The sequence below is a fragment of the Podarcis cretensis genome (assembly GCF_951804945.1).
Source record: "Podarcis cretensis genome assembly, chromosome: 7".
Taxonomy (NCBI): domain Eukaryota; kingdom Metazoa; phylum Chordata; class Lepidosauria; order Squamata; family Lacertidae; genus Podarcis; species Podarcis cretensis.
The window spans coordinates 14,953,340-14,980,515 of record NC_137176.1 but is presented as its reverse complement, the minus strand read 5'-3'; the positions used below and the strand labels follow the sequence as shown (position 1 = coordinate 14,980,515).

The window sequence follows — 27,176 nt, the reverse complement described above, 5'->3', positions numbered from 1 at the left end:
ACCTTTTAGTTGGAGGATAAAATGTATGAGTAAGGTATGAGTAAGGCCCCACTGGAATTACTCTTGGGGGCTATTACAAACCCTTGATACCATCCCTATGTAGTTGTAACCCTGCAACATAAAGCAATAATGCTTAGCACAATTCCATGTTTCAATATTAAACTGGAGTCACTGTCAAATATACATGGGCTTTTATTTAATCTACAACTTACTTGGGATCTATTTGATTAGTGAAATGCCTCTTGCACAGCCATGGTTGGAATCAAGATAGATTAGGGGGGTCTAGACTCATCCTTGACTGCATATGTTCAGTAACAGCGCAGAAGTTGTACCTACGCAGCCTGGCACAGGCAGACATAAATCAATGGCTACTAGCGATGAAACCAGTTGCAGAGTTGCACATGGGGAGCATGTAGTGCTTAGGTTCTGTTTCTCCATGGGCATCTGGTTGGTCCCTGGCCAGATCCGACAGTGTCACGGACTGGTTGGAAGCAGAGGAAGGAGGAACCAGCTGAGGAACCACCAAGGGAAGAAGGCTCAGAGCCCGGGGATTGGTGGTGGGACAACCATGAGTGGTCAGAGGGAGAGGACTGGGAAGAAGAGGTATCAGAAGCTGAAGAGGTAACAGGGCTCAGTGAGCGGGGAGAGTCTATGGCAGAGAGATGTTCAGAATCAGAGGCAGAAGTGGAAGCAGGAGACTAGGAGGAGGGAGGCCAAGAGGCAGTAATGAGTCAGGAAGGCAAAATGAACCTAGAACCAGGAGAGGCGTGAAAAGGGTGGAGGGGAGGTTGGCTGCATACAGGCACAGTCTCCGCTTGCTTGCGGAAAGCCCCGAGGAGACGGGGCCTTTCAGTCTTGGCAAGTGATTTTCATGGAAGATCATCAATGGGAATGAGCTGCTTTGCTCATTAGGCCTGACACTCAGCCGAGTCTGCAGAGACTTTGTTTTTGTTAATAAAGAGTTAACTCCATCTTTGAACTGACCGGCATGTTCCTGTGATAAGCAGGGTGGTCCGTACGTTCTTACTAAATAATCCGTACATCATTCCGGCGACAAGCAGCGCTGACACTTACAACTTAAGTGGCATGAAAATCCAGAACACTACAGCGTTGATGCTGTGGTGATATCTACTGCCAGTTTATGTAAATGAATAAAAGCTTAAGTCAAGAAAGAACTTATCATATGAAGTTGAATGTTTATAAATATATCAAAACCATGAGAGAGAATTTACTGAAGAAGCCCGAGACTCTTCATGGGTGAAACAGGTGACAAACGCCAGCACCCTGTCTAATTCTTGTGCGTAACATCACCAACACTTCGTTTGATCAAACTTATCTTCATTGATATCTAACCCTTGAGCGCAACATGGCCGATGTTTCGTTTGATCAAACTTACCTTTGTTGATATCTACAGGAGCCTGGCTAAAGGAACTTTAAAGACTGGATCTTCCTTTTGGACACAATTTGAATGAGTTTTCTGTTTGTGGCTTCTGTAGTAGATCTTGTACATTGGTTTCTCAAGTTTTGGATTATTAATGTAAGTTTTAGAACGTAGAACGGTTTGGTAGTGTTTTGTGTGCTCCTTACTTTATACTGGTCTACTATGAGCAAATATCATGGCAGAAGAGAAGGCCTGCCCTACCCCACTCCTGCTGTGAGTAACATCTGCTTCTGCAATTACTTCCAGAGAGGTTATTTACACTGGGCCCACCAAGGGTGGCAGGTCACCCCACCCCAAAGGAGCAACAACCTTTGTGGTGGTCACTTTAGGAGCAAGCTAGGGAAAGGGCATGACCTCTGGTTAGTTTATTCTCTCGAGACTCAGGTCAAAGGTGTTGCTTTCAGTTGCCTGTATAACCCCCAACCCTTCTAGTAAAAGAGGAGTTGAGTTAAGAGAAATTGGTAAAAACTAGAACAAGGAGTCTGGGGTGCTGGGATGTAAACCACAATCACTGCATTGAGAGGCTTGCTGTTTAATAGGCTTTTGTTTGTTGCATGCCGGATTTTAATTGTTATCTGTTTCGAAAGCCGATCTGCATTGAAAAGCAGTGTGAGCACGTAAAGCATCTCTCTCAAATCCCAGTTGTTACAATTAATTTGCCTAAATCATAGAGGTATCTGCATTAAATAAAGGTAAAGGGACCCCTGACCATTAGGTCCAGTCGTGACCGACTCTTGGGTTGTGGCGCTCATCTCGCTTTATTGGCCGAGGGGGCCAGCATACAGCTCAGGTTCATGTGGCCAGCATGACTGAGCCGTTTCTGGCGAACCAGAGCAGCACACAGAAATGCCGTTTTTACCTTTCCGCCGGAGCGGTACCTATTTATCTACTTGCACTTTGACGTGCTTTCAAACTGCTAGGTTGGCAGGAGCAGGGACCAAGCAACGGGAGCTCACCCCATCGCGGGGATTCGAACCGCCGACCTGCTGATTGGCAAGTCCTAGGCTCTGTGGTTTAACCCACAGCGCCACCAGCGTCCCACTAAATAAGTCATTACGGCAACGGAAAAAAGGGGCCACCAACATGAAACTGCACAACGCCACGCTTAGCTAGGGGGGCAGATCCTATGTGTGTGTTTTATCTGGAAGTTGAAGCATGCAGAGTTCAAGAGGACTTACTCCCCAAAGTGTGTGACGGCAGTCTGAGAGGCCCAATCCTAAATTAAGCATGGATAGGTCTCAACGACTATAGTGAGGCTTGAGGCTTCACGCCTATGAAAACTGGAAGCTAATTTATGCTTGCCAATTGCCCCCCTACCTTTTTAAAAAAAGATAAGCATTCAGAATTCCATTTTAGCATGACTTAAAGGGCCAATTGATGGACCACATCTGGTTCCTGGAGGTTATGGGCTGCAGGCTCTGGGCAACACCACACCGGCTCCATACAGGAGCAGCCAGCTCCTCCTCAAGCCTGAGTGGTCACACAGGCACTAAATCCAAGGCTCCTAAAGGGGAACACGTCCAGCCGTACTGGGTGTTCCAACAGCTGTCAATTGCACAGAGCAATCAATGGGTATCTGCATGGCAAGCAGTACAGAGGGGACAGCTCTCCCCCGTTTCCCGATGAACCAAAATCCGCCAATCCCAGGTTTCATTTTTTAAAAACAGAAAGTTTCTAGCATTTGTAGAACCTGAAATGCGAGGCAAAATGTACAGACATCCTCCTTCACATTTCTATTCTGAGAAAGCATCTTTTGACTGCTTTACTTGGCCCCTTCCTTGGAAAAGAATCCTGCGGACCCCCACAGTGCCACTGGGTGCTGACACATAAAAGTACAGGGACCCCTGACCATTAGGTCCAGTTGTGGCCGACTCTGGCGTTGTGGCACTCATCTCACTTTATTGGCCAAGGGAGCCGGCGTACAGCTTCCGGGTCATGTGGCCAGCATGACTAAGCTGCATCTGGCGAACCAGAGCAGTGCACAGAAATGCCATGTACCTTCCCACCGCAGTGGTACCTATTTATCTACTTGCACTTTGATGTGCTTTCGAACTGCTAGGTTGGCAGAGCAGGGACCGAGCAACGGGAGCTCTTCCTGTCACGGGGATTCGAACCACCGACCTTCTGATCGGCAAGTCCTAGGCTCTGTGGTTTAACCCACATCACCACCCGCATCCTATCAACTTAAGAAGTTGACCAAGAAATACCCCCACCCCCTGCCGCCATTTTACCTTTTCTGCATCTTGTTCAAAAAGCCTGAGCTGAAAGCATTGGTCCAGTTTCACCTTCCGCACATGCCACATCTGGTGCAGATGCTGCCGCGTCGAGTGCAACCTGTCTAACATGGTGGACACTTTGGGCAAGAGGTTCTGCAGATCCGCGTTTCCAGACCCAGAGTTCTTTTTGGGGAAGGTCTCGCTGCTCTGTATCCTCTGCAGCAACTTCTGCCCTTCCAAGTCCAGGTCCTCAATGGGCGCTTTGATGACCTTCTTCTTCAGCTGCGAGTGCTCTTCGATCATACTCCGAGCCGCCTCCAAGTCCTGAGGCAAGTCCTTTTTGGCCAATATGTCCTGCAGCTCCTCCAGCCTGGAGAGCATGTGTGTGGCATTGCTAATGTAATCCTCAAAGGCAACTCTGATTTCTATCCATTCCTCGTGGTTATATTCCAAGCAGCCATCAAATTCAGGAGTTAACTGAGAAGGGTCGACAACTTTGGTAAGGCCTTCCAGAGACACCATGTTGGTCTGAAAAGCAGCAACGGTTAAAGGTTAACCACACAATGAGATACATTTAAAGCGCTGGAAATGTACAATTCCATTGAACCAAACTCCAGGGAGCTATGGGGGAGCTGTGTTGTGCCCCCAAATCGCAGTGGTTAACCATGTAAAGAGATCTGAACCTCTGCCTGTAGGGATCACCTAAGCTTTGGCATGGCTGGGCCACTGAAACTGATGGTCTGATGAGCATTATGATGTCATAAGTATGTGTTGGTGCAGAGGGAGTTTTCCTATGTGTCCATAGCAACCTGAGTTCATTGGTTCCTTCCATGTGTGAGCAACATATGGGCATCATAGCTGTCAACTTACAGATTTGAAAATAAGGGACTAGCAGCCTCGAAAATAAGGGATCAGCAGCCAAAATAAGGGATTTTCCAAGCACAAGTATGTTCAGCTTCTGAGCCCCTCCAAGGCAAAGCCCAGCCAGCAGCCAAACAAAGCCTCAAGTGGTGGTTCCCACAGTGCAGCAACCCGGCAAGGGGGATGCAGCAAGGAAAACCACCGTCACCTCTCTGCTGGGAAGCACTGAGCAAAGGCGAGTCCCCCCCGCAATGCAGCCGATTTGATCGGCCCAAGGCATGCAAGCTCCACCCCCCAGTTGTTCTTAGACTCCTTATTGGGTGTGCAATGCAGCCAAGCAACACAGTTGGAGCCTCCCTCCTCCCTGGCCAGCAGGGTGGGAGCGGGAGGAGCTCCTTCCTTTGAAACCCGGGAAATTTAAGGGACATCATCAATAAGGGACAGCAGCAGGACACGGCGCTGGGATAAGGGAGTTTCCCGCCAAATAAGGGACTGTTGACAACTATGATGGGCATCATCGCTGACATAGTCATCGCTGACACAGCCAGCATTCCCAGGGCCACTGAGGAATTATTTCTAGTTTGCTTGTTTTGCCATTTGGGGTTATTTTTCCCGCCTGCCCTCTTGAGCATCAATGGAGGAGTACAGGAGGAGTACAAGCTCCGTAAGTTTCCTCAGCGACGTTGAAATGGAAGACTTTAATGTACCAAATGCTAGTTTTACAACATTTCCCAAAATACTGTTCAAATGCCGGGCTTCCCTGCAGCACTTTGGGCACCCAACATTGGTTATCGAGAAGTTTACCTCAAATTCAAACTTGGAGCTGCCGAAGTTAGTCCGCTGTTTCTGCCAAAAGTTGTCTGGCTTGATTATCAGTGCAACATGAATGCAACAGGGAAAGGATTCCTGCAAGATCTTCAAAAGTGGCTTAATAGAGTCCCATTTAGATCCACGCATATCTACAATAACGGTGAAACCTCGTTTACATACTTCTTCACTAGAAAGCAAACAAGACAACAGTTAATAGAGGCAGGAATGGTTCCCAGGCGCCAACCTGGCTACTCTGCCTGCCAATTCTATTCTCATTCCCATCCGTCAACTCGGTGGGAGCTTCACCTGTAGAAGAGGGACATCTCACTGGAATTTTGCACAACCTGGTAGGATTAAGCACTAGTGCACGGCCAGCCCTAGATGAACATTTTACACATACATAATGTACATCACCCAGGCAACCAGATGCCAAGATGTCTCGGTGCATCTCCTCAAACATTCAGGGGCACTCTCTTCCCTCTTTCCGCAGAACATCTTAACGTATCAAACAGGTATTCATAGCTGGACGCCATCTGTCTTGGATGCTTTAGTTTAGATTCAAGCATCGAGGGGTTGGACTAGATGACCCTTGGGGTACCTTTGAACTCTACGATTCTATGACTCTACAATTCCCCAGGCACCTGCCTAGTTTACCTCTATTATTGGAGTGCCCCTGCACTAGTGGATAAAGCACAACATAGGTTTCAGTAAAGTTTTAACAGTTCATTTAAAACTCAGCACAGAGGCAACCGTAGCGTCACAGAGCCAGATATCAGTGAGACAATAGTTCTGTTTTGTTAAGATGCCCTCTAATTTAAACACTTCCTACATAGTCTAACAAGGACCTATTGACTTCAGAATGTTGATGACACTCAGCTTAGGGAGATTCAGAAAACAAAAAACCAATTGTCTGTTGATGGACTGTCCTAGTTCCTTGAAAACCTATTTATCTCTCCCTCTGGGATTGTGAGGGCTGAAAATACACTGCAATGTTTCGTCCCCTAGGCCAGGGTGACAGCACTCATATTCCCCACGCTCCCCAATAAAAATACGCTGGGGTACCACTAAGTATGTGTGCAGCCAACGAGGTCTTGCTTTCTCCCGCCTTCCTCCCTCTGCACCACCCCTCCATGTTATATTCGTTGGGTGAAGAATTCGGAAGAGGCATCCTTGCAAGCTGCTTGTTTCACAAGACCTTCCACAGACTTTTGCTACTGCTTCAACTCTCTCAGCCATCTGCTATAGGGCCTTGGCTCCATGGTGGATGTTTCTCCTTTAAAGATCAGTCAAGGCGGAACTGCAAAGCAACTACTCTATTCCGAAGTTAAAAATGGAAAGCGCAATGCTGGTGGTCAACAAAAGAGGTTTAAGGACTCTCTCAAAGGCAAATCTAAGAAAATGTGGTATAAACACTGACAACTGGAAAATACTGGCCTGCGAGCACTCCAGTTGGAGAATAGCCTTTACCAATGGTGTCACAGGCTCGAACTCAGGACGCAAGGGAGAAACGTGCTAAGAGGAAGGTATGCTTGGCAAACCCTCACCGTGATCAACTCCCGCCTGGAATCCTATGTCCCCACTGTGGAAGGACGTGTGGATCCAGAATTGGCCCCACAGTCACTTATGGACTTACTAATAAGACTGTGTTCATGGAAGACAATCTTACTCTGCTCAAATGATCACCAAAGAAGCAGCAACGATGTTAATGCTCTACTTTTTAGCTTAAACTTCTGATGTGCACAGGCGGATGGGTGGGTTGTATCCAGTGCAAGGGTTTCCACTAGTCTAGCAGGGCTTCCCCCTCCCTTTCTTATCCCAGTGCCCTGCTAATCCTGTTTTGAGTTCCCCCTCTAGCCCTCAAGAGCAGATTCAGGGGGTGGAGGGTGGGCAGAGGGGAAGGAGGCAGGGAGGTCTGGTTGTGCGAGTGGACCTCATCCTGTGTATGCAACAATTTAGGATGAATCTACTGGACCCGGCCAATGGCCCATCTAGTCCAGCATCCTGTTCTTACAAGGGCTGGCCTAATCCTATTAATCTCCCTAACCCTGTTTTAAAGCCTTCTAGGTTAGCAGCTATCAGATGCCTCCAAATGAGCGGCTAAACCAGCTGCCCAAGTTTCCAATGCTGACAAAAACCACTCTCTAATGTTCGTCAGCTATCCCACAATGCTCCCTCCTTCACGAAGGTGCCTTGCTGACTTGCCCATTGTCCAAACAACCTACTGAAGTGGCAAAAGAAAAAAAACAAAGAGCTGTGTGCTTGACTACTCGAGTCAAATGCTACCAGTGCCTAAATTCAGCCTGGCATTCGGTCCACGCCGAGTCTTTTGGAAAGCCCCACAATTCATAACCAGATACAGTAAGGCCAGCTGGCCCTTAGGAGGAAATTTACACTTCACTCAATATTATTCTGACCGACTGAAGGAGAGGCAGCCAGCTCAGATGTGAGCTATTTCTGGGTTGAAGAGCAGTCTTGCAGAGTCATGTTCAGGACCATTTATAAGGTGCAAACTTTACTCTGGAATTAATAGTCGGTTCAACGAAATGTCCTCCCCCTGTGAAACTGGCACTTTTAAAAAAGAAGCAGCAGCAGCAGCTTCGGCCTAGTGTGAACCAGGAAAAACATCTTTTAAGTGTTGCCACTTTGCCAAAGCACCGAAACTGGCCAAAGTCACAAATAACTCTCAACAAGGCTGGTCCTCAAGAAGCTACGGTTCGCAAAAAGCCACTTTCTCCCTTGTTCCTTGGAACACTGGTTTCTTCCTTTGCCAGAAAGCTCATAAATTCGGAACAGGTTATAAATCCACAGAATCGAGTGGTGAAGCTTTTCCCGGACTCTGCCACTTCAGGCAGCAGGTGTGAGGTTGCACAGTTCAGTGCTAACACACACACACACACACACACTCCCACCCCTCAGGGAAAATTACGTCAAAGAGATGACTAGGGTGAACTCTTTCCCTGACATGCTGTTTTCATTCTGTGTGTAAATGTGGAATAGTGTTCATACGCATGCACAGAGACAAGTGCCCCTTACCACAAACCCGCTGCAGGAAGTGGTACAGTCCAAGGATAGGTTTGTTTTTATCATCTGAATTTATCACAAGTTGTATAAACTAGTCTTGCAACCTGAAAAACACTAGCAAATGCAGCAATAGTGATTCAGACTTTGGCTGCACGCCACAATTCACTTTGCATTCCTGGTTAAGGGCAATTCTCTTGGAATAATGCATTTGCTGTTGTTGTCGTTGTTAATTGCAGCCCCGATCGTTCAGGGCGAGATGGTGCAGAAAAACAACCTTACTCCAACTTTATGGCGATCTGCTTCTTCTTTGAAAGCATTCTGAATTCTCCAGAGCGGCATGCCTGGTTGCTGAGTTACATCTCCTCAAACAACTGGAAGGTTAGAGGAACATGAACTTGATATGAACCCACACAGGACTCCCTTTTAAACTGTTTTGACACAGCGAGGCAAAGTAGCACAGCTTCAAATCATAATACAGGGAAGATGCCCTTACCTAGGAATACAAGCTAGGTATGAAATGAGCCTCCTAAGGTCCTCTTGTCGTATTCTATCATGGTTGCTGCGAGCTGGAAATGTTAGAATGGGGCCTCCGCGCTTATCTCTTCCACCTGAAAAAGAAACATATTGAGTGCCAACTGCAGGCTACGGTGTGCACTGGCGATAAGAGATTCTGCCCAGGGGAGGGATGAAATCTGACAGTACGCTTTTGAGAAGACACCATGGGATTCTACACATGTTCATTTCTACAAGCGTGGCTTTGGCTCAATAAAAAGATGTTGCCAATATGTTTTAAGATCTTGCTGAAAACAAAAAGACACACACGCCACCAGGGGACAAGCAGTTTACAAAAGGTCTTGTTTTCAGGTCTACAAGAACCATGCTAAACATGCTGGAAGTAAATATTTAATATTTATCTGATCACATTGGCATTCCAGCCTTTGTCCGAGGACTCAAGATCAGCATTCACAGAGCAACCCTTTGTTAATTCCCCAAACAACCCAGAACATTTATTTTGTGCTTTATTTTATTGCATTTGTATCTGGCCTTCCTTCCATCATGGAACCAAAGGCAGCGTAGATGTGATTCTCAGGCAGTGACCCATCCAGCCACGGATCAGACTATAATTTGCTTAGTTTTTAGCAAGGCGGTGGCCTCATGTGCCTTGAAACCATACCCTTGGACCTTGTACCAATAAGCTTGGAAGGTTAAATGGAGATTTGAACCCAGATCTTCCACTCCCAATGCCGACACTATCTATTGCTCACACCTGTGAGCTGCAGGTCAGCATGGAGACTAAAAGAAGAGCAGTAAAGTTGATTCCTTATTCAAGGAAACAGAATACAAAGAAACCTACGGCAAGCAGGTGCCAGAACTGACAACCCAGCCTCCCACTTCCCCCTAAGTCTCCTCCCTGTCCGGCTGTTTTCCTTGCAGTCCCTTCGGGGGGGGGGGGCAGTGAGACCTCTGTGCTCGTCGTTCTGCTACATGAAAAAGTCTCCGAGTTCTCCGAGACAAGAGGGGAGGGGAGCAGAATACAGTAGGACTGGCAGGCTCCTGTGAATTTGTTGCAGCCTCAGCCTCCTCCTCAGCTACCTGTCCTACGTCTGCAGTGTTTTCTGCCTCTTCCTCCTCTCTCTCACTCGAGCCTGTTACTTGTTCAGCATCCAGCCATTCTGCCCCCGCTTCATCCTCTGATCTGTCTTCCCGTGTCCCACCGTGTCCTCTTCTGAAGCTTCCCTAGGGTGGCTCCTCCTACAATTTCTCATTGTCCAGCCAGTCCCTGACCACACCCCTCTGTTGCTCCCTCCATCTCTCCGTCCTGTCCCCACTGCCCAGTCTCGATGGCAAGCTAACTGGGAGTCTATAAACCACTTTGCACACTTACAGTGGTAGATAAATTACTGGTACTCCTAATAACACTCTACAATGCCTCTCATACCACTTGGAAAGGCCGAGAACAGAAAGCTACTCATTGGAGCAACATGACCACTACAAAAACATGCAGACCAGGATTGTTCTTCGAAGCTAGAAAACCAACAACCCTGTCTCTACTTCCAAGGACTTTATAGAGAAGGCTGCACGGAGTTCCCAGTTAGTCTTCCATGCAGAAACTGGCCTGATCCCAGAAACCTTAGCTTCACAGCAGCAACTATATCATGCGCCTTCTGCCTCCATTACTGGGGCTCTTGAAGGCTACAAGAGATAGAAGCTGAGGCATTTGCAAAAGACAGCAAAACACTGAGCAGCAATGAACACATGGCGGAGTCAGCTGCATGCACAGTGTGAGAAATGACATGGAGCCAGAACTGGCTATGACCTCATCAGACATTCCTTCATCTCCCACCTTGGCCCCCTTTTGAGAAAGGACAAAGGACATGTGCCAAACCTGACATGGAAAGTCTGTGGCCACTGCTTTGACTATTTCCTTTACGTCCAGGGGACTATTTGCATTCCTGGTGATGCTACGTGCTTAACTTAAGATCCAATTATGGGGAAGTAGAGGCATCCATCACTAACATCAGTATTACTATACCACTTAAAACAGGGGTCAGCAAGGTTTACCTTGCCTGGGCCCATTACCTCCAGCGGAGATCCCTCTGTGGGCCGGATCATGCGTGCGCAATTTCCAGTGTCTGCATAGACACGATTTTCAGTGTCAGCGCATGCGCGATTTTCAGCACCGCGGAAGCGAGTCACTGCGCTGGTTTAGCACAGCGGGTGGGGGCTCGCTGAGCGGGTGGCTTGGTTCGGGGGAGGCTCGGGGGCCGGTTAAACAACCCCTGTGGGCCCCTTTGGCCCATGGGCCTTAGGTTGCTGACCCATGACTTTGAAGCAATGCCAGAAGACAATTTTTGTTGGACTTACTGCAGTGGAGCAAAGGCACAAAAAGCAATCTCATCAGTTTCAACTCCTCCCACAACTGCGCAACTTTACCTGTTTTTATTATCTCCCCCAGGACAATTTTCCAGCTCACTCTAGTTAAATTAGCCAATCAATTATGGCACACTCATGCTATTTGTAGAGATCTGCCATGGAGACTCACCCACTACTTTAGCCTTTCGAAACCAGATGACGGCCTGGTTATTCAACACAGCAGTTTGTGGACTTTGGTGCCAGCGCTGAGGTTTATTTCAGCTGGTTTCTTAACCACCTGCCTTGCTTTTTAGTACCTGTATCCAGGTACTAAACTGCTTTCATTTGTAACCTGCTCAGGAGTTGTATTTGCAATGAAAAGCTCATAATAAATGTTTTAAATTAAACAAACCTATCTATACAGTTACACAGCCTTTTTTTAAAAAAAGGGGGGAAAGGGTATTTTTCTTCTTTATTTTAACGCTATTGCAAAATTATAATCTCCAGGAATGTGGGTTTGGTGGGGGGAGAAAAGGAATGTGCAACAGTTAATGAACCCAAACCCAATAAGATATTGATCTCTCTCCAGCACTAATCTTTGACAGTCATCTCTGATTAGGATTCACACATTTCTGGGGTACAGTAAACCAAGAAAAAATGGTGTCACCCAGTTTTACACACAGGGCAACAACACCTCTGCCCTGAAACACAACAGAAAGAACCCATTGGGGTCTCCGGGGGTCATGTAGAAGCCCAGATTAGATGGGTGCTCAGTTATTCCAGCTTTACTGCCAAAACTAAAGATATTCTAACACAGGAGAGACACATTGTCAATAGATACCAACACTTACAGGGGTTAAAGCATTGTTGGACTCATATATCATGAGAGGCACTACCGGGATAACAAAGCGAAACTTTAAACTTCCAAAGTCTAACTACCCAGCTGCTCCATTAACTTGGCTTAGCAGAGAAAGACTTACACCTAGGGCGAGTTGAGCTTAGTCAGACTCTCCCAGATGAGAAAACACAGTCTTGTTTAACCAAGAACAATGAACAAAAGAACCACAGAACTGCAGCCCAAGAAACAATAAGAGAAAAATGGTTCTAGCTCCATATACTTTCACCGGCTGACATAAAAGGCAGGTAGGCTGCCTCTTACGCAGCTACATAAGATCTCTAGCAAAAGGCAGGCATTTTGAGTAAGAAACTGAGGTCCATCTTGGTGAAAGATGTAACATGGAATCTAGGGTGCATATCTTCTGCTAACCATAAACTACCCTGACTAAAGCCTAGGCTGTACAGTCGTATCTTGGATCCTGAACGCCTTGGGAGTCAAACGTTTTGGCTTCCGACTGTCGCAAACCCAGAAGTGAGTGTTCCGGTTTGCAAACGTTCTATGGAACCCAAACGTCCAATGTGGTCCTGCAGCCAATCGGAAGTCACACCTTGCTTTCCAAATGTTTTGGAAGTCGAATGGACTTCTGGAACGGATTCCGTTCGACTTCTGAGGTACAACTGTGTGTGTGTGTGTGTGTAGGCTGATTTGAGAGCTCCGCTTGACTTGGGAATAGTTCACTGGTATAAGACTGACTGACTGACTTATTTATAGAGAAATTTCTATCTCACACTTTGAGGGCCCATACAAGTCTAGGCCTGTCCTAACCAACACACAAGCAGTGTCTGGAGTAAAACAAAAGTCAACAAAAATGGCTATTATACGCCACCTTGACTTTTAGAAACCGAGAAAGACGGAACCATATTCCTAACGCTCAAAATGTCTACAAATCGGATACCCCACTGCCAGCCCCAAACTTGGGCGAGGGGTACGGAGCTAACGTTGATCATGTAGCACTTTGAAGGTTCTGAGTCGTACCCCCCCCCCAAGTACAGTTATGGGGTTGGGAGGGAGTTTGTGTGTCTTGACCTACGGCGTCAGTGCTTTTCTGGGCTCCTGCGCAACCGTCAGACAAATCATGCTTGAATTTGGGATCTCAGAAATCTTCTCTATTGTTTCTCCTCCACCAAAAGGTGGTAACTCGTGTCGGGGCCGTTGGTCACGGTGGCAGAACATGGAACACGTGACCCTTACTAACCTTGGGCACCATAAGCTAAGTGTCAAGCAGAAATAAAGCACTTATTTCCATAAAAAGAGCTGCGAAGAAAGGGAGGAAACCAAGACTCAATGAATACTACATGAAATATTATCAGTCCCCTTTCCTGAGCTATCGTTCAGTTTCTGCTTCTTCATATTTGTTATATTTATCATGGATTTCTAAGACTCCTCTTGTCTCAGGCCTTTGGCTATTGACACAATCTATGTCCTTTTAAATTGTGTGTGTGGCAGGGTCTTACTGGTTTTGTTACTTTATTGTGTATTATTGAGTTTTTTTATTGTAAACCACCCTGCCACTCTGTTATTCTCAGATGAAGGGCAGTAATAATAGTAGTAATAATAATAATAATAATAATAATAATAATAATAATACAACTGAAGGCTTGCCCAGACTGAAACAAGCTTCTCTACCCTTTCATATGTCATAGTCCAACATTTTTCAGTTTTTAAGGGAAAGGGGGGGTTCCCTATTTATTTATTTTTTGCATCCCCCCACCCTTTCAAAAAAGGAGCTTCATGTCTCTAAATCAGAATAATTATCCTCATAACTCGGCTTTGGAATTTTCCTCAGCCTACTTATGGATAAGATGAGATTCAAACCAGAAATTTCTGAGTTTGAAAAGTACTACCGTATACAGAGCTAAATGTTTTCCTATGAGCACAATAACACAACTATATAAGCAGCATTCACATTTATTTTTTGTTGGGATGTGTCAAAGGGGAGGGTGCTGTTTTGAGCCCAGCAAGTGGGTTTTTCAAGCAAATCTGGGCCGCGGTGATAGGACAGAGTTAAAACCCTTTTTTTGCATTCTGCAATTTCACACCGCTAAACCAAACAGAGCTGGGAGGCAGAACACATCCTTTTAAGTAGTCAGTTGCTTAGGGATTGTGGGCAAAAAGACTGCTCCACGATAATCCCAACAGCTTTTAAAGTGTTTAAACTTGAAAGAATGTCACAGACGTAGTCTATTTAACAGCCGCAAACCATTAAAGCACGTTGCGTGCTGCTCTCTGGAAAGCTACCTAGCGACGTATGGGTTCATAGAAAGCTCATTTCAATGTTTAGGGTCCGATTCTTTCACCAGCTGGCTTTCAGTTCCCGCTTTTCCACAGATTTAGAAACTAGCCTGTTTTGAAATGTCGTAACAGCTTCAGGTAGACGTGGGTGGTGCTGTGGTGTAAACCACTGAACCTTGCTGATCAGAAGGTCGGCGGTTCGAATCCCCGCAACAGGGTGAGCTCCCGTTGCTCTGTCCCAGCTCCTGGCAACCTAGCAGTTCGAAAGCACACCAGTGCAAGTAGATAAATAGGTACTGCTGTGGTGGGAAGGTAAACGGCGTTTCTGTGAGCTCTGGTTTCCATCACGGTGTCCCGTTGTGCCAGATGCGGTTTAGTCATGCTGGCTACATGACCCAGAAAGCTCTCTGTGGACAAACGCTGGCTCACTCGGCCTGGAAGCGAGATGAGCATCGCAACCCCGTAGTCAGCTTTGACTGGAATTTAACTTTCCAAGGGTCCTTAACCTTTTTCTTTCTTTTTTACCAGTAAGGCAAACCCATTAGAAACTGTTTAGGATGTCTCACCTGGCTCTTGGATTAATAAGCCCAAGACAACAAATGAATACAGAAGAGACTGTCCTATTAACCTCTCTCAAAAAGAGAAGATTCAGAGGAATGAAGAACAGTTCATTACATTTACACCCTTCTTTTCCTCTAAGGAGCTCAAGATGTTTCCCCATAGGGTTAGGCTGAGATACCCAGACTAGCTCTGGGTCACCCAGTGGCTGAGTGGAGATTCAAACCCTGGTCTCCCAGGTTCCAGTCTAAAACCCTAATGGCTACCCCAAACGGACATTCTCAGAGGTAGCACTATGGAGTATATATATCGGGAGAAACGAAAAATATATATCCTTTTTTTAAGTTAAAAATTCCTGAGCAATTTTATGCAGGAGTGATCCACTCTTAAATGAGTATTTGAAATGCACCCCCTACCTCAAAACAAAGAAAGACAAATAATATTTGTTAGATAGGTAAATTTAAAAACAGGACAACATTTCTAAAGATATGAAGTTGTTTGAACTGCTTATACAGTGGAACTCCGGTTTCTGAACGTTTCAGAAGTCGAACAATTCGGAACATGAACGCCGAAAACCCGGAAGTAATTGCTTCCATTTTCAATGGATTCTGCCGACCGCCCACTGATCCTTGGGTTTTTGAACGGATTACATTTCGAACAGATTATTTTTGAAAACTGAGGTTCCGATGTATACAAATTAAACACTTCTGTTATTTACATGGAAAGGAGAACGACTTGAGAAAAACCTGGTTAAGTTTTTCTTCAAAGTATCTTATATTTTATATTGCCGCCAACACCTCATTCATGTCCTAGACTGCAAGCCCAACACACATTCCCATGCAGGTAAATTCAACTGTAAAAATGGACAACATTGTGTTGCTGGTGAGCACTGAATAAATATCCATGAAATACAGATCAGGGTTGTACACAAAATGCATCGCCTTACCTGACAGGTATGCAACTTTCTCCTTCAAGATTGGCAGGACTTCCATAGCTTTCATTTCATCATTTTTACGAAATCCTGAAGAAATAAATAATATGGAGGTTATTTGGCTTTAAAATCAATATGCGTTTCCCAGAAGACAACTGAGCTATACATATTCAACAAAGACAAAAGTTTCTGGGACTATGGTATAGCTTTTTTTATGGATTGTACCATTTCATATTACACTGCGGAGAGCGAAGAAGACTGCTTATTGGACAGCTCCCCATGAAAAACTCTACCCTATTCAATGCAGCTGTAGTAGAACAGCAGCCCTAAAATCAGATTTTTTAAAAAAACAGCTTAGTTTAAATGTCATCCACATGCAAAAAAGCATACTCTAACAACTGCAGTTATAAAATCTTAAATCTGAGTCCATTATCCTCTCACATATATTTGAGTTAAAAGCCCGTAAGAGAACATAAACAGGTCCAAAATATGAGCCGAGAGGTCAAGCACTATAAGTATGACACAATAAGTATTGCCACGTATTTATCATTGTGCTGCAAATATTTAGGCTGCAATCCAAAAACACACTTAATAGGAGCTAAACACCAATGAAGACAGTGTGACACTCTTCAGGGTAGGCTGCAAAATTGTTATTTATTATTATAATTACATTTATTAATTCCCTTATAAATCACCTTCTCAATGCAATTTACAGGGAAGATAATTAATAACAGTTAAAACACAAGTATATTTAAAGCAAGACTAAAACCCTGGTGGTAAAAACTCTTTTATCCAGCTGGGCAAGCTTGTCAGAACAAAATGTCTTCAACTGTTTCCAGAAAGTGCAGATAATTGATTAAAATCATTATCCAAAACAACGTGGACATTTTATTTTTCACGACAGGCACATTATACTGCCCAGTTAACCAACAGCCTTTCCTCATGCAAACTTTCGGTCCTTTAGTCTGCGAGTAAGTGATCTTGCTTAGTGTCCTTAGATACCTATAGAATGGCAAAACACAACCTCTTAATCTCACATTTACTTCCGTAAACAAACAGTGCTGGTTATGGCTGGCAGGATAAACTAGGGAAGGGGAGGAGAGTGCAATCCCATCACCCTCAATCTTCTGTTGTGTGATTTGCTTTTTAAAACCTCTGCTTGCTTGTTAATTTGTTTGGTGTTAAGGTTGTACAGTTCACCTCTTTTGTAAGCTGCCTTGTGCATGTCATGATCCTGGAAGCAGACTGCCTTTCTTCAGGGAATGAAACTAAGGACTAATGTCAGAAGGGGAACTGCATGCGGGGCAATCCCCTGATGATGATGATGATGATGATGAATTATTTATACCCCTCCCATCTGGCTGGGCCTCCCCAGCCACTCTGGGCAGCTCCCAACGGAGTATTAAAAACACAATAAAATATCAAACATTAAAAACTTCCCTAAACAGGGCTGCCTTCAGATGTCTTCTAAAAGCCAAGTACACTGGTACCTCTAGTCGTGGACTTATTCCCTTTTGGAGTGCCATTCACACCCCAAAAAGTCCGCAACTAGAGCGCCTCTTCCGTGCATGTGTGCGGCACGACTGAGAGCGTCTGCGCATGCACGAAGCGTGCAGATCGCTTCTGCACATGTGTGCGTGGCAAACCAGGAAGCAAACACTTCTGGGTTTGCCGCGTTCGTAAGCTGAAAGTCCGTAACAAGAGTGGAACGCAACTAGAGGTACCACTGTAGTTGTTTCTTTCCTTGACATCTGATGGGAGGGTGTTCCACAGGGCGGGCGCCACTACCAAGAAGGCCCTCTGCCTGGTTCCCTGTAACCTCACTTCTCGCAGGGAGGGAACATTCAGAAGGCCCTCAGAGCTGGACCTCAGTGTCCGGGCTGAGCGATGGGGGTGGAGACGCTCCTTCAGGTATACTGGGCCGAGGTTATTTTGTTAAAATTTGGATAAAAATGTATAATTCTGTTGGAAAATTAATAAAAAATTATTTTTTGAAAAAAAAGGTATACTAGGCCAAGGCTATTTAGAGCTTTGAAAATCAGCACCAGCACTTTGAATTGTGCTTGGAAACCTACTGGGAGCCAATGAAGATCTTTCAGGACCAGTGTTATATGATCTCGGCGGCCACATCTGCGAGTTGAGCCTATGATATTAGTGCACCCCTCTGGCCCAAGGATGTCACACTGCCGTCCCTCAGAGGACTCCATCTTAGAAGCCCCACTGCCACCAGGATCTCCCTCACTCTGTTAACATACATGACTGCTGGAGCAAGCTGGGCTCCTCTAACTGAAGGGACACCTTTCAGTAAAGGTGGAGCTGGCAACAAGGAGAGGACTGCTGCTCCGTCAAAGCAACATCAAAGCTCGGCTGTCTTATAGCTGCCGGCCTGAGCCCTGCACAAGGCCTCACCTATGATGGGGAGAGTGCTTGCATAGCAACAGCATCATTCTATATCAATTCATCAATTCCAACACACATTCATTCCAAGACACAAAAGGGAAACGGGCAACACGGCCAGATGTTCCGAATTATGCTCCTTGGTAGCTACCCATGCTTTATTTAGCTGCAAGAAAATAGATTTCAACTCTTCTAGCGGCCAATTAGTACTCATGCTTGTTGGGATAATGTATGAGTTTGGAAATGTGAGAAGCGGATGGAAATTGCCGATGATTTAAAATTGATCCAATCCAGACTGACTTTGTACGAATCCTGCACCATGTAATATCTTTTATGAGGCGTTGCCTCTCACATTCCAGGTGCCCTGAAATAGTGAGCGAAGGAGCCTGGGAGTTTCCCACATGTACAGGTAAAAGGTAAAGGGACCCCTGACCATTAGGTCCAGTCGTGACCGACTCTGGGGTCGCGGTGCTCATCTCACTTTATTGGCCGAGGGAGCCGGCGTACAGCTTCCGGGTCATGTGGCCAGCAGGACTAAGCCGCTTCTGGCGAACCAGAGCAGCACACAGAAACGCCATTTACCTTCCCGCCAAAGCGGTACCTATTTATCTACTTGCACTTTGACGTGCTTTCAAACTGCTAGGTTGGTAGGAGAAGGGACCGAGCAACGGGAGCTCACCCTGTCACGGGGATTCGAACCGCCGACCTTCTGATCGGCAAGCCCTAGGCTCTGTGGTTTAACCCACAGTACCTCAGGCTAAGAACAGTTTCAGGTTAAGAAAGGACCTCCAGAATGAATTAAGTTCTTAACCCGAGGTACCACTGTACCCCAGAATGACATACGTTTCTGCAACACACAAAACAATTTCAGACTTTTCCGCTGGAAATACTTTGAAAATCATTGGGGGGGGGGGAGACACACACAAATGCATCATCTGCACCATCCCCTAACCTTCAGACTTTCCACCCAACTATCTGGAGTTGGACCCAGAGAGGATGGTCAGTAGCAAACCAACGAGCTTTAAATCTACACACCTCTCTCCTCCCTACTGCATTAAAAGGTAAAGGTAAAGGTACCCCTGCCCCTACGGCCAGTCTTGACAGACTCTGGGGTTGTGCGCCCATCTCACTTAAGAGGCCAGGGGCCAGCGCTGTCCGGAGACACTTCCGGGTCACGTGGCCAGCGTGACATCGCTGCTCTGGCGAGCCAGAGCCGCACACGGAAACGCCGTTTACCTTCCCGCTGGTAAGCGGTCCCTATTTATCTACTTGCACCCGGAGGTGCTTTCGAACTGCTAGGTTGGCAGGCGCTGGGACCGAGCAGCGGGAGCGCACCCCACCGCAGGGATTCGAACCGCCGACCTTTCGATCGGCAAGCCCTAGGCGCTGAGGCTTTAACCCACAGCGCCACCTGCGTCCCCCCTACTGCATTACTCTCAGTTAATTCCATTCCCCCTCTCAGCTTCCTTTGTTCTGGGAGGCAGCCAGCTTTTCCATACTTGCATTTTTGTGGGCAATTCTTCTGACCAGCTTTTTACATTTGGTAAAAGCATGTAAGTCCCGGTCCCCATCCCTCCTTTTTAAGTATATAGCTCGTTTATTCCAGATATCCAAAGAAATCAGTATCTCCCAACTCTTGAGGAATGCCTTAATAAAATACAAGAATACCCATTTATGGCCAAATTAACATGTTCTACACATGCTGAAGGGGAAAGGAGGGGGTGGTTTTGTGGATGCCCTTTGATTAAATTCCAACAATAAAATAAATATATCAACACTCCATGTCTTTTAAAAGGTTGCCTTAAAATGATTCCCTCCAGCATGGATTCCAGTCCAGGTGAGCAAGAACAATTACCAAATAAAGTAGTCCGCATTTCATTGTTGGTTATTTACCCAGAAACAAATTGTGCCTCTTTCCCCCCTCTAAGTGTGCCATGAAATTCACACCAAGCACCAGCCATTTACAAGGTTGTTGTTTTTTTAAAGTAAATAACCCCAGAACATCTATAGCTGAGGTCTGAACAAGGAGGGTTTCTGAAAATTGCTGCATGCGTGTACAGATCCATAAATATCTGCATCCATCTCTACTCACACACTGGCTCGGCATCTCTCCCTCCAGCAACCTCAGCACCGCACATTAATAGAGATGATGTCATCTTTTCAAAATCAGGGCAGTCTGCAGCTCCTGCTGCCACTGCAATGCCTGCAGTATTCGCCGGATTTGCAAGAGAGCAAGGCAGCGCAGCCGAGATCCGAGCTGGGGAGCTCAGAAAGAGCTCCCTTATTTGAATCCCGCTTGCACGCAGCACACGGGAGGGAAATTATTCTCTCATTATTCCATGCCGACTCTTGAACCGTATCGATTCATGAACTGGGCTTCACGTCGTTCCTACCTGACCTAACAAAGCACAGTCGTTTATGCTTTGACAAGCCTGAATTTAACAGGGAGACACGATTTCCGCAGGAACAATGAAACAACTAATTTGCTTCATGAGTGTGGCGAGAACTGCCCATTTTTGCAATGCTTCTTTTCTGTTTATCCTCGCAAACCACAAATGTCACAGATAACAAACTCTCCGCTATAAATAGCCAAGATAATAAACCCCACTGTAGGCAAGGAATAATACTTTTAGGCAACACACTCCCCCCCCCCCGTAAGCGATCCAAACTTTGATCTTATTTGATACTTCGTCCCCACCCCCGTTATTATCATTTTATTATCATTTATTGAATTTATATACCGTCCTATACCCAGGGAGGGGAGGTCTCAGGGCTGTTCACAGAACAAAATCAGAATATAAAACCACAAAATATACAATCAAAATAAAAACAGCAACCCAATAGCCCCTCCTCACAAAAAAACTTATTTTAAAAGGGCATAGGATGTCAATCAGATCAACCAAAGGCGTGGTTAAAAAGGTGTATAATGAAGGCACCAGGCAAACTTCCCTGGGGAGAACATTCCACAGACGGGGAGCCACTGCAGAGAAGGCCCTTTCTCATGTTGCTACCTTTGGAGGAGGAGGCACACAAAGGAGGGACTCAGAAGATGATCTCAGGGTCCAGGTAGGTTCATATGGAAAGAGGAGGTCCTTGAGGTATTGCAGTCCTGAGCCGTTCAATGCATATAACCTTGAACATCACGTACATTTTTAAAAATCACAAAAAGTATGCCTTCATACACCCATATCTGTTCTCTATAAGCAATTTTAACATTCTAGTATGACATTCTTATCTACCATTAAATGCAGGTATAATAATTCCTTAAGCATCCTGCAAAAGATTTGGCTAAGAGAGCCCTACAATGCAGTGCAGCCGCTCCAGGCAGTATTTTCTAAGGCTGCATTCACATGCCAGTTTATTCCAATTTCCACATTTTATCTGCAACTACAGTGGAATATGTTTAGCACGCATGTCTGTACAATTTGCAAATAGGTTGCTTCTGGAAGCAAGTAACAAGGAAATGAGCACTACAGTTCCAGAAGTGGCTTTTACGTCACGTGAAACCTCAAATACAATAGGGAACTTAACAGCTAGGCTGGGGAAAAGTCGTGAAAATGGAATAAACTGCCCTCTAAGCTTCGTTCTACACACTGTGTCCATATTTCACAACAGTAATGTTACCGGACATAAAAGTCCAAGGAAATAATAATTCTTTTGTCCATTTGCCTTGCCATCTCAGGAGGATTTGAGCACAGGGAAGCACCTGGAGGAAGCATGGATAATCCCCTTGCCCATCACTTTACAGATGTTTTTGTTCTGCTCCCATACAATATTATAGCATATATCCTGTTTGTTTTTCACCCCTTTGGCTGGCTTCTCCTCTTTCAAGTTCTATCACCTGCAAAACTGTCCTCCCAAGCCCAAAGTTTGGAGGAACAAAAAGAGCATGGAAGCAGCAATCCACTCTAGGCACTAGATCAGGCATAGGCAAAGTCGGCCCTCCAGATGTTTTGGGACTACAACTCCCATCATCCCTAGCTAACAGGACCAGCGGTCAGGGATGATGGGAGTTGTAGTCCCAAAACATCTGGTGGGCCGACTTTGCCTATGCCTACACTAGATGGACTGGCCTCTGGTTTTGTTTTGTTTTTTAAAAACAACAACAACAACAACAACAACAACTGTGCATGGGCTTTTCCTCTACCCTCCATTTCAGGGGTCTGGCTGCTTTTTGAACTACAGTGGTACCTCTGGTTGCAAACGGGATCCGTTCCGGAACCCCATTTGCAACCTGAGCAGAATGCAACCCTTGTCTGCGCGTGTCACGATTTGCTGCTTCTGCGCATGGCATCATTTTGAGCGTCTGCGCAAGCATGAGCGGCGAAACCCGGAAGTAACCTGTTCCGTTACTTCTGAGTCGCCGCAGGATGCAACCTGAAGCGTCTTTAACCCGAGGTATGACTGCATGCACTTTCCAAGGACTCATTTCTAAAACTTACTCGTCACATCTCATGTCAAATCTCTATTTCAGAGAAGAAAGGTGCAATCGCAATTGAGAAGCTATACTTCAAGGGTGCTACACTCAACTCTCTGAAATACTAGTCACTTCCGCTGAAAGACAGGTGAGTCGATGCTCAAAATGAGGATCCCCTAAGAAGCCAAGCCTGAAAAAGCAGAGAAACCATTCTGTGATGTCCAAGAACTCACAGCAGATGAACATTTATCTTCACTGTTTTAAACCAGTCAGATCCCAATCTTTCCTCTTTTATTACTGTTGATTTGCTACTACTGTTGGGTATTTTATAATTTTTTTAAGATGCATTTTAGCGCTTGGATTGTCATAAGCCGTTCTGAGAGGCAAACTCGCTGCCCACCTGCAAAAACCAGGATAGAAATATAGTCAATGAACTAATATTTCTGTTCCATCAATGAAGCATTTCAGCGGCCAAACTCAAGCATACATTCCTTCACCTACATAGCTGAATCTCCTGTTGTTGTTTTATGTGAATGAATGCGGCACCCATGCATGTGCAGCCACGCCAGAGCAACTAAAACTATCAGCAAAAATATTTAACCCATCTATGGTGGTCTTCAAAGCTTTTCAGACAACTAAAAGGAAAAGGTTAAGATCTATAAAGCTATAATCTCCTTTAGGTATATGAAATCAATGCTAATCCTATGTACATTTCAAAAGTGAGCCACTAACACTGTAATTCTTAATATCCCATCAGTACAAGGGTTGCCATACATCCAGAATTTTTTCCTTTAAAAAGTTCAATAACTTTGAATTTCATTTCCCCCAAAAGCTCAATTTTACTTCTAGAAATCTGGCAACCCTAATCAGTTCACTGTTGGGTACAAGCGTGAGTGGCGCTGTGGTCTAAACCACTGAGCCTGGGGCTTGCGGATTGGAAGGTTGGCAGTTCCAATCCCTGTGACGAAGTGAGCTCCCATTGCTCGGTCCCAGCTCCTGCCAACCTAGCAGTTCCAAAGCACACCAGTGCAAGTAGACAAATAGGTACTGGTGTGGCGGGAAGGTAAACGGCATTTCTGTGTGCTGCTCTGGCTTCCGTTGTGGTGTTCCATTTCACCAGAAGTGGTTTAGTCATGCTACATGACCCGGAAAGCTATCTGAGGACAAACGCCAGCTCCCTCGGCCTGAAAGCGAGATGAGCGCCACAACCCCATGGTCGCCTTTGACTGGACTTAACTGTCCAGGGGTCCTTTACCTTTACAAGCTGCAATAATGGTATGAAACAAGACTAACCTAAGAAGAAGACTAGGAGAAAGCTTTTAAGAACAAAGCTTGGGAGTTTCACCAAATACTGAATTTATTGAACCATCTAGAAAAGTCATGCCCTATTTTTGTATCAGTTCACTGAGCATCTTGACAGTGATGCCCTAATGGAGGGCAGTGTCCCCACTTCACAATAAAACAAAAACACCCAAAAGAGCCTAGTAGTGACCCATCTAGTCCAGCACCCTGTTCTCACAGTGGCCACCAGATCCCCATGAGAATTATTCTATATGTTAAGTCTGCAAGCTGCGCATAATGTGTCAGCTTAAGTTGCCAATGTCCTTCTTTAGTTGGGACCTCGCTTGTTTTCCATTTCTGGGCTAACAAAACATGGGCCGCAGTAATAGCATACATAAATAACCTTTTTTGGCAGCTGGGAATTTCAGTCTGAATTATCCCCAATGAAACAGACTCTGGGTTGTTGTTTTTTTGGAAAAGTACTTTTAAACATTTTTTTCCCAATTTATTATGGATGGATTCTATGAGATCTTTGCAGGGGCTTCTTACCAACTCCAGTTAAGCACTTTCTGATTTTACTCACCACTCTGGACGTGGGACTGAACTCAGACCCCCACCTTACAACCTCCCGCCTTCTCTGGTAAATAACCAACCACTCCAAAGAAGCTACATAGAGATAGCCATACAGATCACCATCGTGGGTGCTCTGTGGGTGCATTTTCAATAACATACTCTTGAGAGTAGATGGTATGGACTGGATCCGATATGCTCACTTGAATTTGAATGATTTACCGTATTTTTCCGTGTATAACACGTCGCCGTGTATAAAACACCCCCTATTTTGGGGGACTCCAAATTAAGAAAATGGGGGGAGATTGCTCAGCATTGTTGAGCTTTTTCTTGCAGGGGGTGGCCCAGAGTTGTTGAGTTTTTTTTTAGGGGGGATTGCCAAAAATCGCTCACCAGCCTGACCTACACTGCCACTCATACTTGTCGCAAAACCCACCTATCGTCTGTCAGAAGCCGCCAATCGCCCGCCCTATTGCCGCAGCGACAGCCAGTCAACACAAGCCCTTGACAAAGTCACCAATAACACACCAAATAGCCACTGACAATCCACGTATAAGACGACCCCAATTTTTTAACATACTTTTTTATTTAAAAAAACAACTCGTCTTATACATGGAAAAGTACAGTAATTTAAAACTTGAAAAAGGGAAAGACGAAAAACCATTGCAAATTTTCTTGGGGCGCCCAAAGTCTTCTTCTGCCTGTTAACCAGCCCTAACAGAAACCAACTCTGGAATACTCATGCCAGAAAAGTCTTGTTTTTTTAAAGGTTTTTTTTTTTTTTCTTTTTTGATAGTGATGCTGGGGAGAAGGAACATTGGGGACAAGGGATCAGAAAATATGATTAATTGGATTTCTTAATCAGTTAATTTCTCTGTTAAAAAAAAAGTTTTAATTTGCTTGGCTGTCTTTATTCCCCAAACTCTTTAAACAATTTCAGCTACCTAGACTCTTAGAGACCAAATTGCAAACATGCGCTGGATTATGGAGAAAGCTAGAGAGTTCCAGAAAGACATTTACTTCTGCTTCATTGACTATGCAAAAGCCTTTGACTGTGTCGACCATGGCAAACTATGGCAAGTTCTTAAAGAAATGGGAGTGCCTGATCACCTCATCTGTCTCCTGAGAAATCTCTATGTGGGACAAGAAGCTACAGTTAGAACTGGATATGGAACAACTGACTGGTTCAAAATTGGGAAAGGAGTACGACAAGGCTGCATTTTGTCTCCCTGCTTATTTAACTTATATGCAGAATTCATCATGCGAAAGGCTGGGCTGGATGAATCCCTAGCCGGAATTAAGATTGCCGGAAGAAATATCAACAACCTCAGATATGCAGATGACACAACCTTGATGGCAGAAAGTGAGGAGGAATTAAAGAACCTTTTATTGAGGGTGAAAGAGGAGAGTGCAAAATATGGTCTGAAGCTCAACATCAAAAAAACGAAGATCATGGCCACTGGTCCCATCACCTCCTGGCAAATAGAAGGGGAAGAAATGGAGGCAGTGAGAGATTTTACTTTCTTGGGCTCCATGATCACTGCAGATGGTGACAGCAGCCACGAAATTAAAAGACGCCTGCTTCTTGGGAGAAGGGCAATGACAGGCCTAGACAGCATCTTGAGAAGTAGAGACATCACCTTGCCAACAAAGGTCCGTATAGTTAAAGCTATGGTTTTTCCAGTAGTGATGTATGGAAGTGAGAGCTGGACCATAAAGAAGGCTGATCGCCAAAGTATTGATGCTTTTGAATTATGGTGCTGGAGGGGACTCTTGAGAGTCCCATGGACTGCAAGAAGATCAAATCTCTCCATTCTGAAGGAAATCAGCCCTGAGTGCTCACTGGAAGGACAGATTGTGAAGCTGAGGCTCCAGTACTTTGGCCACCTCATGAGAAGAGAAGACTCCCTGGAGAAGACCCTGATTTTGGGAAAGATGGAGGGCACAAGGAGAAGGGGGGGACAGAGGACGAGATGGTTGGACAGTGTTTTCGAGGTTACCAGCATGAGTCTGACCAAGCTGCGGGGGGCAGTGGAGGACAGGAGTGCCTGGCGTTCTCTGGTCCATGGGGTCACGAAGAGTCGGACACGACTAAACGACTAAACAACAGACTCTTAGAGGACATAAAGTGGTGGTGGTGTAACTGGTGTTTGAACTTTGATACTACAGCCCAAACTCCTTCAAGAGTCACAAAAGCCACAGAACCGCAGCAACTTAGTTTGCATACAAGGAGCTATCAGTATCACACTTTGAGGATCAGGCTCAAAGTTAGTCCAACATATTGTTAGGTTGGGTTGAAGCAGTTTTTTTCTGATGACTAAAACCTGCAGGAGGCTGCCTTCTCAGCAATAGCTCTGACCTGGTGGAATGCTCTGTCCCATGAGACCAAGGCCCTGCAGGATTTAACTTCCTTCCACAGGTCCTGTAAGACAGAGCTATTCCTCCTGGCTTTCAATTTGAACTTAGCCTGATCTTTTATTCCCCTTCCTTCCCTCCCCCTCCCCTTTTTATGAAGATTACCCACTCTGGATCCCACAGCTAATTCTCCCCTGGTCTCTTCGTTGGCCCAAATAGGACTAATTTAGCCAGCTAGTCCTGGTGATCATCTAATGTTTATTGGATGGATTTCCCCCCTAAATTGATTTTTTAATTTATTGTTATTCACGTTTCATACTGTATTTTATGCTTTT

At 45.4% G+C, this 27,176-nt stretch overlaps 1 protein-coding gene across 8 annotated transcripts in view; it reads right to left on the bottom strand.

The window, feature by feature from the left end:
• Window positions 1-27,176, bottom strand: part of TRIO (trio Rho guanine nucleotide exchange factor) — a 259,894-nt gene that overhangs the window by 179,619 nt on the left and 53,099 nt on the right. For 7 of the 8 annotated variants that reach the window (XM_079984877.1, XM_079984883.1, XM_079984882.1 and 4 more), the window contains exons 2-5: window positions 15,837-15,911; window positions 8,843-8,957; window positions 5,323-5,515; window positions 3,673-4,185 (exon numbers count right to left, since the gene is read on the bottom strand). In XM_079984877.1, the coding sequence (XP_079841003.1) occupies window positions 3,673-4,185; window positions 5,323-5,515; window positions 8,843-8,957; window positions 15,837-15,911 (896 nt within the window). Of the gene's footprint in view, window positions 1-3,672; window positions 4,186-5,322; window positions 5,516-8,842; window positions 8,958-15,836; window positions 15,912-20,310; window positions 20,329-27,176 lie in introns of those variants that run through there. The other variant, XM_079984880.1, reaches the window with a different exon arrangement.